The sequence below is a fragment of the Tetrao urogallus genome (assembly GCF_951394365.1).
Source record: "Tetrao urogallus genome assembly, chromosome: 16".
NCBI classification, from domain to species: domain Eukaryota; kingdom Metazoa; phylum Chordata; class Aves; order Galliformes; family Phasianidae; genus Tetrao; species Tetrao urogallus.
The window spans coordinates 10,469,620-10,484,217 of record NC_136829.1 but is presented as its reverse complement, the minus strand read 5'-3'; the positions used below and the strand labels follow the sequence as shown (position 1 = coordinate 10,484,217).

Here is a 14,598-nt window from a genome sequence, read left to right as displayed (position 1 = left end):
CACAGCCACAGCTCCCATCTCCACCACTGCCAGAGCACTTGGCAAAGGTGGGAGCTGTGCATGGGGGTCTCAGGGCAAGGCTGAGTGCTGCCTGGTGCAGCTCTTGGCCAATAAATATCTCTCAATACAAAAATAAAAGGGTTCCCATGCCAAGATCCAAGACATGGGTGGGTGTGGGGGCTTTTCTCAGCAGAAGGAAACACTACTGAGCTTCGCCCCACATTCTCCAGGCTGCCACCAAATGTGCCTGGGTCCAAGTCTGGATTCTCCATGCCAATAAAACAAATGGCCTGTCAGCCCCACCGGCACCTTCGTCCCCAGCTCCAAGCTCCCTCATCATCCTCAGCTCCCTATGCCCCACCTCAAACCACAGCCCTGTCACCATGTGCTACCCCCATCACCACCCCTGTGTGCTGGCACCCAACCCCATGCCTCTGGTGGCACCTCCGTCCCTTCGTACTGTCCCTGTCCCATTGGGATGTGCACAGCCAGTGATCCCCTTGCATGGGTAGAGTGCATGCAGGAGGGGACAGCTGTGTCCCCCTTAATGACCGTGCAGGGAGGAGGGATGCCATGCGCTCACGCACCGGTTCTGCTCATCCTGCAGGAAAAGCAAAGCAATGGGGAGTTTAGGGCAATGCCCTAAAATATATAGAAAAGGCAAAATATGGTCTGCCTGACCCTGTATGACTCATGCAGGAGGTCTGGTGGTCCCAGATGCACACTCCGGCGCAGCACGGAGCCCGGAGCCCCACAGACATGGGGGAAATAGGGAGAAACCAGGAGGGAATGGGATCCACGCGCTGCAGCTTGCAGGAGTGGGGCTGGCTCAGAGTCAGCTCCGAGATCTGAGAGAAAACAGGAGTGAGAAAAAAATAATGGGGGGAAGCTCTCCAGGGGCTCCGTCCTCCTGCTGCTGCGCCGCTCCGGCCGGCTAAAAGCCCGCGGGCCGTATCAGCATGCGGGTGCCCTTCAGCGAGTAGCTGGGCCCCTGGAAGTAGTGCCAGCGGATGCCGTTCAGCTTGCGGATGTTGTGCCGTGCCGGGTAGTAGATGCCATTCAGGTTGGAGAGCCCGCAGGCGTCGAACCACCACCCTATGGGAGGGAGCAGGAGGAGTGGCACCGGGATGGGCACGGAGCGAGGACCCCGACCCAAACCTTGCTGCTCACCTCCTGACAGCATCTGGGCACACTTGCAGAGGCAGTTGTCGTTGTCAGCATCGCGGGTGCTGAAGTTGGTGCCCTGCATGGCCAAGCCGCTCTGCTGCCCTGCTGTGCCGCTGTAGTCCTGCAGGGAGAGCCTGCGGCCACACGTGCCATCACTTCCCTTCTCACTGAATGGGACTGCAGAGTTCGATGCCCCCATGCTCCCGCCCACAGCCCGGCTGACATCCCTGTGAGTGTGCACTGTCCCCACTGCATCTCCATGAGGATGTTCTTGGGGACAAACCCGCTTGCACAGGCACTGGCCTCGCCAGGATGGGAAACTCTTCAGCCTTATTGCAATTTTATGCATCTAACTGGGGAAGAGCCCGGGGAGAGGGGGAGCAGGCAGTGTAGCAACAGCCCCATGGACGAAATCTGCCAAGATCCCAGTGAAAGCCTTATGGGAGCCCTGCAGCTCCCCAGGCAGGCAGCGGTGCCAACCAACCTGGGGGATCGGGGACAGCAGTGCCTGGGGACAGCTCAACTCTGCTCACCCACCTGTAGAGCAGCCGCTCGCTGTCCAGCTGAAACCTGCCATAGTGGGCATAGACCTGGCTGCCCTCCCAATCCCGCAGTTCCACACGCAGCACGTAGGGTTCCCGGTTCGTCAGGAGGTGCACGGCTTCATTGCCCAGCCAGTGCTCGCCCGCCGCATCCCCAAAGCCCTGGGGGAGCCGAGGGAGGGTGGGTGTGGGTGATGGGTGCAGGAACGCCCCATCCCCAACCCCATGCAGACCTGCTTGTACTCCCTCCAGCCCCGCTGGAAGCTGACGCTGCCGTTGGTGCGGAGCTGGATGACCGTCCAGCCACCGCCGTCTGTCTCCATGTCACAGAACACCTGCAGTAGGGAACCAAGCAGCTCTGAGTGAGGTGACGCATCCCACTGCCAGTGGGGTTGGTTTGCGGATGGTTGGGCCCCACGGTGCCACCGTGGCAGCCCTCTGTGGGCTGCTCTCACCTTCCTGGGCTGGCTCATGTTGGTGATGTGCAGGGTGTACACCCCGCTGGCACGGCTGCCGGCCCGCAGCACCTCGGTGCAGTCCTGGAAACGCTGCTCCTCACCAGGCAGCAGGGCTGGGCAGAGGGGAGAGCAGCTGGCGGATGCTCCAGTGACCCTGCAGGTCCTGCAGCCCTGCTCTTCCCATCTCCCCAGGGCTGGGGATTTGCTGCAGGAGAAACCTCTCAGGGCACAGGGCGGAGTCGCTCTTGGGATGCAATGTTTTTAGGTTCTCCCCACTCACCTCTACCCTCTGCCACGAGGCGCACCAGGCTCTGCACCGACTCCAGGAGCTGCAGCTGCTGTCGCTGCAGCAGGCTGGCGTTGGCACTGGCTGCCAGCAGAGACTTCTCCAGCTCCTCGATGGTGCCGCTCTGCCTGCTCAGCAGGTGCTGCAGCCTCTCCTTCTCTGAGCGGATCCCTGCCAGCTCCGCCTGGTGCTTTGCCTCCATATCCAGCACCCGCACCTCCAGGATGCTGCAAAGGGATGTGTGCTGGAGATGGGCAGCCCCAGCCTGGCTGCGGTTCCCCCGCACTGCTGTGAGCTGCCCCTGCTCCCTACAAGTGGCAGCTGTGGGATGTGAGTGATCTGTGGGCACGCTTCCCCACCCAAAGGGCTCTAATGAGACCCTGTCACCCACGGGGACCCCCGATGAGCCCTGGAGGGGCTCCAGCCCTCCTGCAGAGCAGCCCCAGCCCCTACTTGTTCCTGCTCTGCAGCTGGTGGATCTCGTTTGTCTGCACCAGCAGCTGCTTCTCCAGCTTGGTGGTGGACAGGGAGTTCTCCAGCAGCTGCATCTCGATGCGTGACGTCTGGTTCAGCACCTGCACGGGGACATTGGGAGGGTGGGCACACACAGCAGAACGCCTCCTTGTCCCCGGCGCCCTCAGGAACATGACTGCATGAAACCAGCATCCCTTCAGGGAACAACAGCAGAGGAACTTCCCCACCCTGCAGTTCCGGTGGCAGTGGGGACATGGGGACACGCGTGCCATCGCTGCCCACCTGTGCCTCCACGTCGGTGAGCTTGCGGCTCTGCTCGGCGCTGCGGTTCAGCAGGGAGCTGCCGATCTCCAGCATGGTGGCCGTGTGGTTCCGCACCGCCGTCTGCCGCAGCCGCGCCATCTCCGGCTTCATGCTGTTCTGGATGGAGCTCTCCAACTGCAGACGGCAGCGAGGGTGGGATGGGATGGCTCAGCCGAGGAGCTCACCCCGCGCTCAGCCTCAGTGCTGCCTCCTGGGCACACTGATGTGGGAGCGTTGCAGTGCAGCACGAAACATCCCGGGTGCTTTGGAGCTTATTGGGAGGATGGGACGTGTCGCCTGTGGCTGCAGTGCTGTGGGGGAGCCCAGGGCAACGCTGCCGACATTCCTCATCCAACACCCTCACACAGCTCTGCTCCCACGTGTCTGGGCTGGGAGAACGGCTCCTGCTGTAGCTGGCACTGCAGCTCACGCTGCTCAAAAGCAGCAAGATGACACAGTGGAAACAGCCCAGGACAGCATCCCGGGTGTATGGAGGGGGGGCACTGCTGTGGGTGGCACTGGAGTGGTTGCAAAGTTGGCGTGTGGCACAGTGGCAAAGCAGAGCTGAATGGGGTAGGTGGGATTTATTGCCATGGGGATGCCCACAGTCCCCAAATGGGGCTTTTCTCTCGCTAGGACCTGGCACAGGTCTGTGTGTTCACAGATCTATTGTTGAACTGGGACTACTGACCAAAAAGGGAGGCACTGGCATAGGCACCAGCATCAGCACCAGCACGGCTCAGCTGCTGGCTGAGTTCCTATGGCTGCCAGCATCCTCCCCCCCACTGCCCCATCCTGGTGAAGGCAACTTTCCCAGTGCTGGCTGCTGCCCTGCTGCAGGGAAGTGCTCAGGGCTGGGAAGCAGCTGGCTATGTGCGCGGCTCTGAAGCATCTTCCGCTTTCCCAGCCCGCAGGGGACAAGCACTTCCCAGTAGGTTTCTATTTCTGGCAGCTGCCATGAGGTTCCCATTCATCCCCTCTCTGGGGTGACAGCCTCGGCGAGGTCTGTGGCCCTGGGGCCACTGTGCAGGGACTGCAGGGAGCGGAAGGGATGTGCTGCTGCCCACGCTGGGAACACTGCCTCGTGGATCCCACTGCCCCGTGGATCCCACTGCCCCGTGGATCCACTCTCCAAGTGGATCTTGTGCTCTCTGAGCTGCTGCAAACCAAACCCTAGTGCCATGTCTGGAAAGCGCTTTCCCAGCTGAGCGATTGCTGGAGAGTTTCCCTTTAACCACGTCGTTAATCTTGCTGCTTCTCAGGGTTCCAGAGGCCATTTCTCCCTCCTGATTTTGCCTTTTTTTTCTTCAAAATAAACACATCTCTGAGTTAAGGGCAGCACATACCCATGGAAAAGGTCGGGCTGGCACAGGCAGGGCTGAGCGCGGCCCCAGCTGCTCCCTGTGAGTGGTGCTGGGGCCTCTTTTGTAAGGTCCCTGCCCTACCCAGGGGGAGCATCAAAGCCTCCAGGCCCCAGCCACGGCTCTGCTGAAGGCATCGACCTGGGAAGCAGCTGGGACTGGAGGGAGCTGCAGAATCCCTAGACAGCGTGGACCCATGTAGGGACTGCATGGCTGCAGAGAGGAATGAGGGGATCCTCCCCAGGAGGGAGGTTCTTCCCAGAACCTGCAGCCATGGGGCCACTCTTGCAGGGAAGGAATTGCAGGAGCAGGGCAGGGATGGGGCCACAAAGCCAGGAAGGCAGCAGGTTCCCCACTGCTGGTCCCATCCCTCTTGCAGCGTGACACTGGGCAGACGCTGCTCCAGCAGTGCTCTGACCACAACTGAGCCCAGCTCCGGCCCCGCGTTGTGTCCCGGGCCAACAGTGAGAGCTGCCAACATTTGCAGCCTCCAAAAGAATTTCTGCTCAGCAGCAAAACCCCGCGGCAAGAGGCCCCCAGCCAGCAGCACAGAACGGCCACCCCAATGCCCCCACGCTGGGAACCCATTGCAAACAGTTAGAAGGTTCCATCGCATCGGGCACTGGGGTCACAATCCTTCCTGTGTGCAGGTTTTGTGCCCCACACTTTGTCACTCCCCAAAGGGAGGGCCAGAATGGTGGCACTGAGAGGTGCTCGGTGCCCGTATCCTCTGCAGCACCACCACGCAGCCTCCCTTGTGCAAAGCCACGTGAGTGTCCTCATGTCCTCGTTGTGTCACTGCTTGTCCCTTCTGGTGACAGCATGCCTGGCGGTGTGGGGAGAGTGACCTGGCCTCCAGAGGTCTGTGAGCTGAAGGTCAGGGGTCCCAAAGGGACTGTGCCATATTCCTGGCCCTGGGCGCAGCCCAAATTCTCTGCTCCACGGGCAGACAGGGATTTGGGGTTGTTTACAACCAGTCCTCAAGTCCGGTGCCTCCTTTGAGCCCAGTTTGTTTGTTCAGGCCTGGATCCCAACCAAAACAAGCCTCCTTGCGCAGTTTCAGTTAAATTAGGAAAGCAAAGAAACTGGACACACACAAAAAAAATAAAGACCTAACTGCAAGCTGCCTGCAGCAGAGGGGCCATGCTGTGGGGTGGGACGAGCACCAGTTGTGCCCCTGCTCCTGGGGTGCAGCACCACTGCGTGCAGCTGCCCAATGGGCACACACAGCGCAGGCAGGCTTTGCTCAGCGTATCCCTGGGGCTCAGCATCCTCCCAGGACTCAGCACGCTCCCAGCTTTTGAGGAATTTGTGGTCTGAGTCAGCTGAGGAGAGGACAAGGGGCAGCCCTGTGCGTCCCTCGTGTGCCCACTGCTGTCCCTATGCAGCGCTCGCAGTGTCACTCAGTTCGACTGGGTGACAGCCGTGGGGACTGAGGTCCCACTGTGGGGACGTGGCTCTTCCTTGATGCTCACACAGATGTGAGGTCAGGAGGTGTCGGGTGAGACCTCGGAAAGGAAAAGCCTCTTCCTGCCTCACCCTGAGAGGCCGGGAATGGGGGAGTGCAGCAAGGAGTCCCTGGGATGGGCTGGGAGGGTCCATGGCACAGGGTGCCCTCCTTCCTGCTTTGCCCCTGCTGTGGGCCTTGGGGCTCCCAGTGCCCCCGTGGGGCCGGAAGGTCACGAGCTGTGTTTCCCATGCAGAGTCTCGCCCAGTGCCAGGAACATTCGTGAAGCCCACAAGTGGGAACACAACGAACCCTGCCCTTCGGTCCCTCACCCTGCCGCCTGCCAAAAGCCTTCCCAGCAGCTTCTCGGCAGCGCCACATTCTGACCGTGAGCAGGGCGTGCTGCACTGTAAGGTGCCCAGGACCACTGGCACGACACGGGCACAGGGACAAGGAGGGGACCGCGGTGGGGACGCAGAGGGACACAGCACGCTGAGCAGCAGCACGCACAGAACCCACCCACCCCCTCTGGGCAGACAGCGCTGGGTGAAAGCAGCACCGGCTCAGGCTCCGGAGATGAGATTTGGGCAGAGCGGTGCACCAAACCCCTGCTCAGAGCTCTGACAGGGGACACCCCCTCCCCATTGCCTACCTTCAGCAACCACTGCGTGCTGTTCTCCAGGATCCTCTCCAGGTGCTGCAGGCGCTGGGTAGCCCCGCGGGCAGTTTGTCCATTGCCGGACGGCGAATCCCGCTGCAGCGCGTTGACGGGACCGGGGACGGCGAGCGGGCACGGCGACGGCTCGGCCTCGGGCAGCACGAAGGTGTAGCTGCAATGCCCGTGTTGCACGCGGTGCCAACGCCGGCGGTTGCCCACGTCCAGCGCCCTACGCTGGGATGCGGCTGTGCACAGCGCTGCCAACGCCACGAAGCTGAGCGCACGCATGGCGCGGGCACGGGGCGCACGCAGCCCCCCCCCCGGAGCCCCGGCACAACGCAGCTACCCCCGGGCGCAGCGCTGCGGGGCCGGCATCGCTTCCCGCTGCTCTCTGAGCCGCCTCCGGCCGCCCCGCAGCCTTTTATCGCCAGGCTGAGTCCCGCGGCAGCCCTTGAGAGGGAAGAAAAAAAAAAAAAAAAAAAAATCTGTTTAAAAACAATACTTTTATCTTTTTTTTTTTCTTTCTTTCTTTCTTTCTTTTTTTTCCATCTCCTCTGAACCCACCGCGGGGAGATCAAGTTTCACACGTCATCTTCGCCTATCTCACACGCACAGCCCGGATGCCCTCCATCCCTGCGCGCCCCCAGCCCCACTGTACCCCCGAGCCCCCCGCCCTGCTCCCAGCAGCCCCAGCTCCCCCCTCCGGGGCCGCCTCCCCCCGCCCGCGGCTATTAATAACGACGGGGGAAGCGGAGCGCTGCGTTTGGCTGCTCGGCTGTGGGATGGGCCCGTGGGGACCGCGGGGACGCAGAGGAGCGGGACCTGGATGAGCCCCACATAGGATTTGGGGAAGGGCTGCTGTGGGGTCGCTGGGGACGAATGAGGTTCAACTCAGTGTTTTCCCGAGCTCAGCCCCATGTTAAGGAGCCGTTGTGGTGGCTGAGCTGCGTGGAGTGGTGACACTCTGAGTGTCCCATGGGCCGCGTGGGGTCCTGGTGGCTGGCACAGAGCCCTCGCAGCCAGGCTGTGTGCAGGGCTGCTTGCAGGATGTCCTGGGATGCCTGCAGGATGTCCATGACAGGGCTGGATGTGAGGACAGAGGGTAGCATGGGGACAGGGCTGGCCATGGGGACGAGGGTGGCCATAGGGGGGGATGGCTGTAGGGTAGGAAATGGCCATGGGGACAGAGCAGCTGTTGGGACAGGGCAGGCCATGGGCACAGAGTGGTCGTGGGAGAGTGGTGTTTCCCGGGCACAAGGATGCCCAAGGATCTCCTTGGGTTTTCTGCCAGGTTTCTTGGATCCTAACCCTAACACAGATCCTGTGTGCACCCCGCTGGCTGCTGTCCCCACGTCCCTGCTGTAGCACCTGGGGAAGGGACAGGATCCCATTGATGCAGCTTGCTGCTCATTGCTCGCTGCTCACTGCTCACTCCTGCGGCTTCAAAAATAAATGGCGAAAACCACTGCTGTGCGCTGCGGGGACAGAAGCTGAGAGTGACCCCAGCACCCCCCCTACCCACGATTTCTATAGCAATGCCTCACAGAAGCTGTTTCCACAGTGCAGGAAAACAGAAAGGCGATGGATGCCAGAGGCTTTAATAGTTTATTTGTCCATAAGCAAACAGAGCAGTGATGCTCCCGGCTGGCTCGGTGCTGACACCCAGTGCTCTCCTCCTAGAAGGGCCCCACAACCCCCATTTGTGCCGGGAGGAGGAATGGGGTGGCCAAACTCTTCAAAGAGTCACAGAAATTCCCATGGTGAGAGCAGCAGTTGGAGCAAAGCGCCTTGCAAAGGTGCTGCAGCGCTTCTCCATGTGCTTCCCATGTCCCTTGGATGGGGACAGGGATGGTGTCGCCCTGCTCATGTCTGGAGGGGGCTGTGGGGCTGCTCCCCAGGCGCAGGGGGCTGCTGTGATATGGAGTGCATGGGTAAAGCCCCCCTTCCCCCCCCATTGTTGTGAACCCATGCATGTGCCATAGGTGCTGAGCCCTGCAGGACCCCAGTGTACACAGGATCCAGTGGGGATGGGACATCTCTGGGATGGGTATCCATGGCCTGCAGCACGGTCAGACCCACACCAGCCCCATCCCACCCAGCTGCAGAGAGTGGCAGAGGGAAGAAGAGCAAAATAAGGGAGCCACCCCCTGCCCGAGCCCCGGGGCATTGCTTTGGACATTGCAAATTAGATTTTCTGAAAAGGAAATGTTTTACAGGCCATAAATTGTCTCAAAAGAAAGGGGGAGGTTGGGGTAAGGGGGTGGTGGGGGGAGAAAATTGTGCAATTTTTCTGCAGCTGGAAAGCAGGGGCAGCACGGGGGGGCTGCTGTGCTAGGTGCCCGCGTCCTGCTCTGTCCTCTGCTTCTTCTGCCGCTTTTTGCCTTTGTTTCTGAGTTTGGTTTTCTCTGGAAGAGAAAAAAAAAAGGAGAAATAGAGGGGTTTCTCACTGGGGATGGGCAGCAGGGGCCCTCCTGTAGGTGGGTGACTGCTGCCATCTGGATCCTTCCTGAGGCCCATCAGTGGGACGGGGGGGGATGCAGGGCTGCCCCTGGAGCAGCGCTGGGTGTGTGGGCACAAGGACCAACTGCTGGACCCCAAATCCTCAGTGTCCCCAGAGCCTCTAGCTTTGCACGATGGGGTCAAAGCAGTGAACCTTGCCTCTGCACAAGGAGTGAGGAGGTGAGAGCAGGTTGGTGGGACATGAATGGGACACAGGTGGGACACGGGTACATCCATGCCTCCCCAAATGCCTCTCCAGCTCCTGAGTCTGCAGGTCGGTGGGGACAGTGCTGAGACCCCAAAGCAAAGCAGGACACAGAATGAGACCTGCAGGATCCAATGGAGCAGGGAACATTTGGGAGCTGCCCAAAATCCAGGTGGATTCACCGGGCTGTGCGGGCACCCAGAGCGCGAGCGGCACAGCGGTGCATTCCAGCTCTGGTGACGCTGCTTCTTTCTGAGGGCTCCATCTCTTTTCCTACTCAGCTCTGTTTTTCTGCTCTGATCTCCCAGACAATTGCCACCCACAAAGGAAAGGGCACGGCACGGATGCCAAGCGTCTGGAACGGAGCGCGGCGGGGACACAAGGCAGATTTACAGTGGCGTGGACGGTTTTGTGCCCGGGCCAAGCGCCGACGCTGCTCGTTTCCAGAGGCCGGCTCAGAAGTGGTAGCACAAATCTCTCATCGCACAGCGCGGTGCTGGGATGAGGCAGTGCCTTCCTCCAGCTCTCGGCGCGTCCAGCGAACCCGCTGTCCCATAACATCTGGATCCCATAAGGCAGCAGTCGGCTGGCTGGGACAGGAGCCTGGAAGCGAGGGTGGGTGCATAGGGACAGGGAGCAGAGGGGCTTCTCCTGCTGCTGGGGCTGCATGCAGCTGCACCGGGGGCTTCCTTCTGTTTCAGGGAGAGACCCACAGCTGATCCCCATCAGCACCCGGCTGTGCCCCAGAGCCCATCCCTGCAGCTTTGGAGCTCAGGTCAGGTCACCCCATGAGATGTGGTGTATCCAAATCTATGGCCCCACAAGGGGATGGTGGTGGGGGCACCGAGCTGTGTGCACACACCTCCAGCACTTGCATGGCACCGTGCTCCAGAGCCACCAGCCATCCCACTGCCACCAGCCTCGAGGGGCCACAGGAAGTGCAGCCACATTTCCCCGCATCATCACCACTTGGCACCCCAAAGCTGCCTTAGCAGGGCAGGATATCAACTCCATGCTGTCAGCACGAAGCGTTATTTATGACTGATGGTGCTCTGATGAAGATGCACTCCTGGCTCTGCAGCCCCAGCACACCTGGCTGCAGCTATTCCCATCTTCCTCCAGCCCTTCCCTCCTGCTGCCACCGCCTCGCAACGATGCACAGCAAACCTGCAGCTCCAATATCTGCAACGCCAGGGCCGGTGGCTCAGATCTCCTTCCAAGGTTCACAGATTGGTATCTCATGCAATCTGCCTTTCTGCCAGTTATTAAGCAGAGATTTATTAGAGCAGCTTTCAGTCCAGCTGGTTGCATCCAAAAGTGACATCAGCCACCTCCCGGTTCCCATTGCCATCCCAGTTGCCACTGGGCTGGGTGCTGGGAGAGGTGGTGAGGAGCCCCGGGATGGGGGCTGGATAAAATCAGGGAGACCACCGGGCAGGGCAGGACAATGCCTTAACCCAAGGACACATCTCAGAGCAGGATGAGGACTTGGCTGTCTCAGCTCCCTCAAGTGATGCCCTCCAGCTGTCTCTGCATTCCTGGTATTTTGCAGATGGTTGCAGGTTTTTTTTGCAGACTTTTGCAGGTAATTCCCCCCTCCCCAGCAGCTCAACCCTCCCCGTTTGCAATTGCAAAGCAGAAAGCCTCAGCGCTGCCTCTCCCTCGCAGGCAGGGCAGGATGGGGCCGGTGCCAGGGGCTGCTCAGCACATGTGCTTGGGAAGGCGGCTTTCTCCAGAACTGCACGGTAATAACAGCCGCCACCGACCTCCAAATGCTTGGGAGATGAGATCCCGGCTCGCCGCTCACCGCCGGAGCCCACAGCGCTCCTTGCTTTTAGGGACCGGAGGGCTGCGCGGGGCCGGGGGGCTGCGGGGGGCATCCGGGGCTGCGCTCACCTCCCGGGCAGTGCTTCCTCAGGCGGCACCTGCGGCTCTCCAGCAGCGCGGGGCACGCAGCCCCCTCCTCCCGTGGGGAGCCCGGCACCTCGCGCACCCGCGTCTCCAGACCCCATTTGCAGCCGCAGCTCCGGCCCTCGTGAGTGCAGGCGCTCCACTCGCTCCAGGGCCCCGGCTCGCATGTTTCTGTAGGACGGGGGCGCGGGGAGGGGACGGTGACCATGCCGCGATGGCACGGGGCGCGGGGTGCGCGGGGCGAGGGTGCCGCTTACCTTGGCACTCGCGGGTGCCGGGCTGAGCCGCGGTGCTGGGGGGGCACTGCCGGAAGCATTGGCCTTTGTGCAGGTAGAACTTCTCCTTGCATTTCATGCAGAAGTCTTTGCTGAAGCAGCTCTCGCAGCTGGGCGACCTGCACTCTGCCGGGGAGGGGGCTGTGAGCGGGAGGGCGAGCGCGGGGCCGAAAACCCCGGGGACCCATTGCAAACCCATTAGGTAAGGGAGAGGGGGAAATCCTTGCATCCCAGCCGCCTCATCTCCAGCCAGTGCCCAGGACTAGACGTCCTGGGGATGCTCCGGGAAGCGGGGGGACCCCGGGGTGCCCACAGGCAGAGCAGCTCTGCTGGCTACACCACGTACTTGTGCATCTGTTGACCTCCAGACCCCGCACGCCGAAGTAGCCGGGGGGGCAGGTGTGGACGCACACCCCGTACTGGCGGATGCCGTCCCTCCAGATGAGCAGGAAGAGCCGGTGGTGGCAGGTGATGCAGCCGTTCTCCTCCGAGCACAGGACGCAGCCCGTGCAGTTCTCCAAGAGGCCGGCGCTCACTGTGGGGACAAGGACAGGGGCTGTGCGTGTGGGGGGGGTTGGGGGGTGGGGGAGTGGGAACAGCAATGGCACCTTCAGCGCATCCCAATGGGGGGTTGGCAGGTAGAAATGTGTTCTGATACGTGTCAAGGGAACAAAAGGGTTTTGGAAACATCTGAGTGCAGCTGCAATAAGGATCCGTCTGCTGGCTCCAGAGCTGCCACCGCTTTCCTCTGCCCCACTGCTGTGATTTACACAGGCAAAGCAGCCCTGGGGGGCTCTGCTCCCAGGGACGAGGATGTGGGCACATGGATGGGGTGCACCCCATAACAGTAGGGCATCTCCGAACCAGGCCCTCCCCGGCTTCTCCATGCACACAGCCAGATGCCTCTGCTGCACCCGGTGCTATTGGGAACATTCTCTTCTAGCTTGGAGCTCACCCTTCGTGCCTCTAAGCAGAAGTGCCTGCTGCGCAGTGGCAGCAGTGCCAGAACAGAGCAGTGCAGCACTCTGAACACTGTCAGACCTGCAGCAGCGTGGAGATGGGATTTTCCACATAGCAAAGCTCTGAGGAGGAGGCAACCCTGGGCACATGGAGTGAGGCCAGATCTCCATATTGGCACACAAAAAACCCACTTGAGTAGTGGCACAGGTGGCAGTGCCATTGTCATCATGGTCCCAGAGCCCTCCAGGGAAGCAAGAGAGGGAGCACAGGACTGGGGGAGCAGTGAGGGGATGCAGGCAGAGGGTGCCCTGCAGCCCTACAGACCCACAGCTCTACAGCTCAAGGGTAAAGGATGCACTGCAGTGGTGCCACGCAGCTGTCCCTGAGCTGCCCCCTCCTGCTCCTCCTGCCAGGGCACAGGGACTCAGGCAGCAGCACTTTGAGGCCAGGAGGCTGCGTGTGCTGGGAGCCCGCTAACGAAGCACCTTGGATCCATTAAGTTGTTATGGTCTCTGTTACATATTTACCAAACGCTGACAACATTTGTGTTCCTGGCTGCAGCCAGAGCGGCTTCCCAGGAGACGTGGGGATTTACGAGTGCCTTTCCCTTCCCTAGTTCTTTGGGATGATTTTCTTTGCCGCCCTCCCTCCATCTCCTGGTGGGCATGGAAGGTGGGGAGCCGACACCAGGACAGGATGGGATGTGATGAGTCGATATTATGATGCCCACCTTTAAAAACAGCTCTGTCTGCGCATCGGATTGGGATTCCATAACACTGGGAATGGGGAAATCAGGGGCAGCTCTTGGGTACCCCTCCCCAGGTGCTGTAGATGCAGATGGGGTTGCACTGGAGGAGGGACCCCACCTGGATGCATGGAGCTGTGCTCAGAAACATGGATGCTCCCTCGCACCCCCCGTAGTGCCGGCTCACACTGCCAGCTTTTGGGGCTGTCCCCACACCGAGTGCATCAGCAGCAGCCTTGCCACCCCCATGGACACATCTTACAACCACATACAACGCAGGGAAAACTGTCCATTTGCAATCCAAGGCCTCCGAAAAGCCCTGCTCTCACAATATCCCATCCCCATCCCGGCACAAATTGAGCACCTCGTGTCACAGCCCCGCGGTGGCACTGCCCAGCAGAGGGGACACATCTCAGGACACCCTGCTCTGCGCCCTGGATCTGTCTGCTCAGGGGAAGGATGGGGCAGGGGATGGTGGTGTCTCCGAGCATCCTTCCAGGATGTTTTGCTCCCCTTGCATCTCCTGCATCGAGCTGAGAGCAGAAACACTGGCAAACCCGATCCCCTGCACGCACCGCACCCACCCTACCTTGCTTTTTCCATCGGTTCTGCGAGAGCATTTCCATGGAGCTGATGAATAACAGCAACATGAATATTATCCACTGCATCTGGGCAGGAGGAGTGGAGGGCAGGGAGGAACTCAGACCATCCGAGCGGAGCTCACAGCATCGCCCCGGGCACGGCACAGCGCTACGGGGGCATGGGGCGGTCAGCGCAGGGCAGCGCCAGTGGGCTCTGCCTTTAGGACCACCGGCAGCCCCTCGCTTTTTCCCCTCCGGAGAAACGGGGAGAAGGGAAAATAATCCCCGGAGACACCGGCAGGAGTGGGGACGGACGCGCTGCGGAGCCCCGGCCCGGATCCGAGCGTCCCGCCGTCCCGCCGCCGTCCGTCTGTCCCGCTGCCATCCCGGCCCGGCGGGGGCACGGCGAAGCCCCCGGCTCTGGGGGGCGGGGACAGCAGGGTGGCTCCGCCCCGGGACGGCCTCGATCCAGTCCCGGTCGGGGGCGAGGGCGCGGGGTCCTGCGGCTGCATCGGGCGTGCCGAGCCGAGCCGTGCCACGCCGGGCCGAGCCGTGCCATGCCGGGCCGTGCCAAGCCATGCCGAGGCCTGCCATGCCGAGCCAAGCAGCGCTGCGCCTTGCCAGGGCGAGTCAAGCCGAGCTGAGCTGGACCGATCTGAGCTGAGTGAAGCCATGCTGAGCTGAGCTGAGCTGAGCTGAGCTGAGCTGAGCTGAACTGAACTGAAC

At 61.3% G+C, this 14,598-nt stretch overlaps 2 protein-coding genes across 2 annotated transcripts; both read right to left on the bottom strand.

Moving 5' to 3' along the window:
• Positions 1 to 934: 934 nt before the first annotated feature.
• ANGPT4 (angiopoietin 4) lies at positions 935 to 6,984 on the bottom strand (the record flags this gene model as incomplete). Its single annotated transcript, XM_079543292.1, has 9 exons — positions 935 to 1,095; positions 1,171 to 1,301; positions 1,705 to 1,871; positions 1,943 to 2,044; positions 2,165 to 2,280; positions 2,448 to 2,680; positions 2,907 to 3,028; positions 3,210 to 3,365; positions 6,691 to 6,984. 9 exons carry the CDS (start codon positions 6,982 to 6,984, stop codon positions 935 to 937), a joined length of 1,482 nt encoding a protein of 493 aa, XP_079399418.1.
• A 2,043-nt stretch (positions 6,985 to 9,027) lies between these two features.
• RSPO4 (R-spondin 4) lies at positions 9,028 to 13,959 on the bottom strand (the record flags this gene model as incomplete). The annotated part of the gene is made up of 5 exons (XM_079543379.1): positions 9,028 to 9,101; positions 11,297 to 11,482; positions 11,569 to 11,712; positions 11,933 to 12,142; positions 13,881 to 13,959. 5 exons carry the CDS (start codon positions 13,957 to 13,959, stop codon positions 9,028 to 9,030), a joined length of 693 nt encoding a protein of 230 aa, XP_079399505.1.
• Between the last annotated feature and the right edge of the window lie 639 nt (positions 13,960 to 14,598).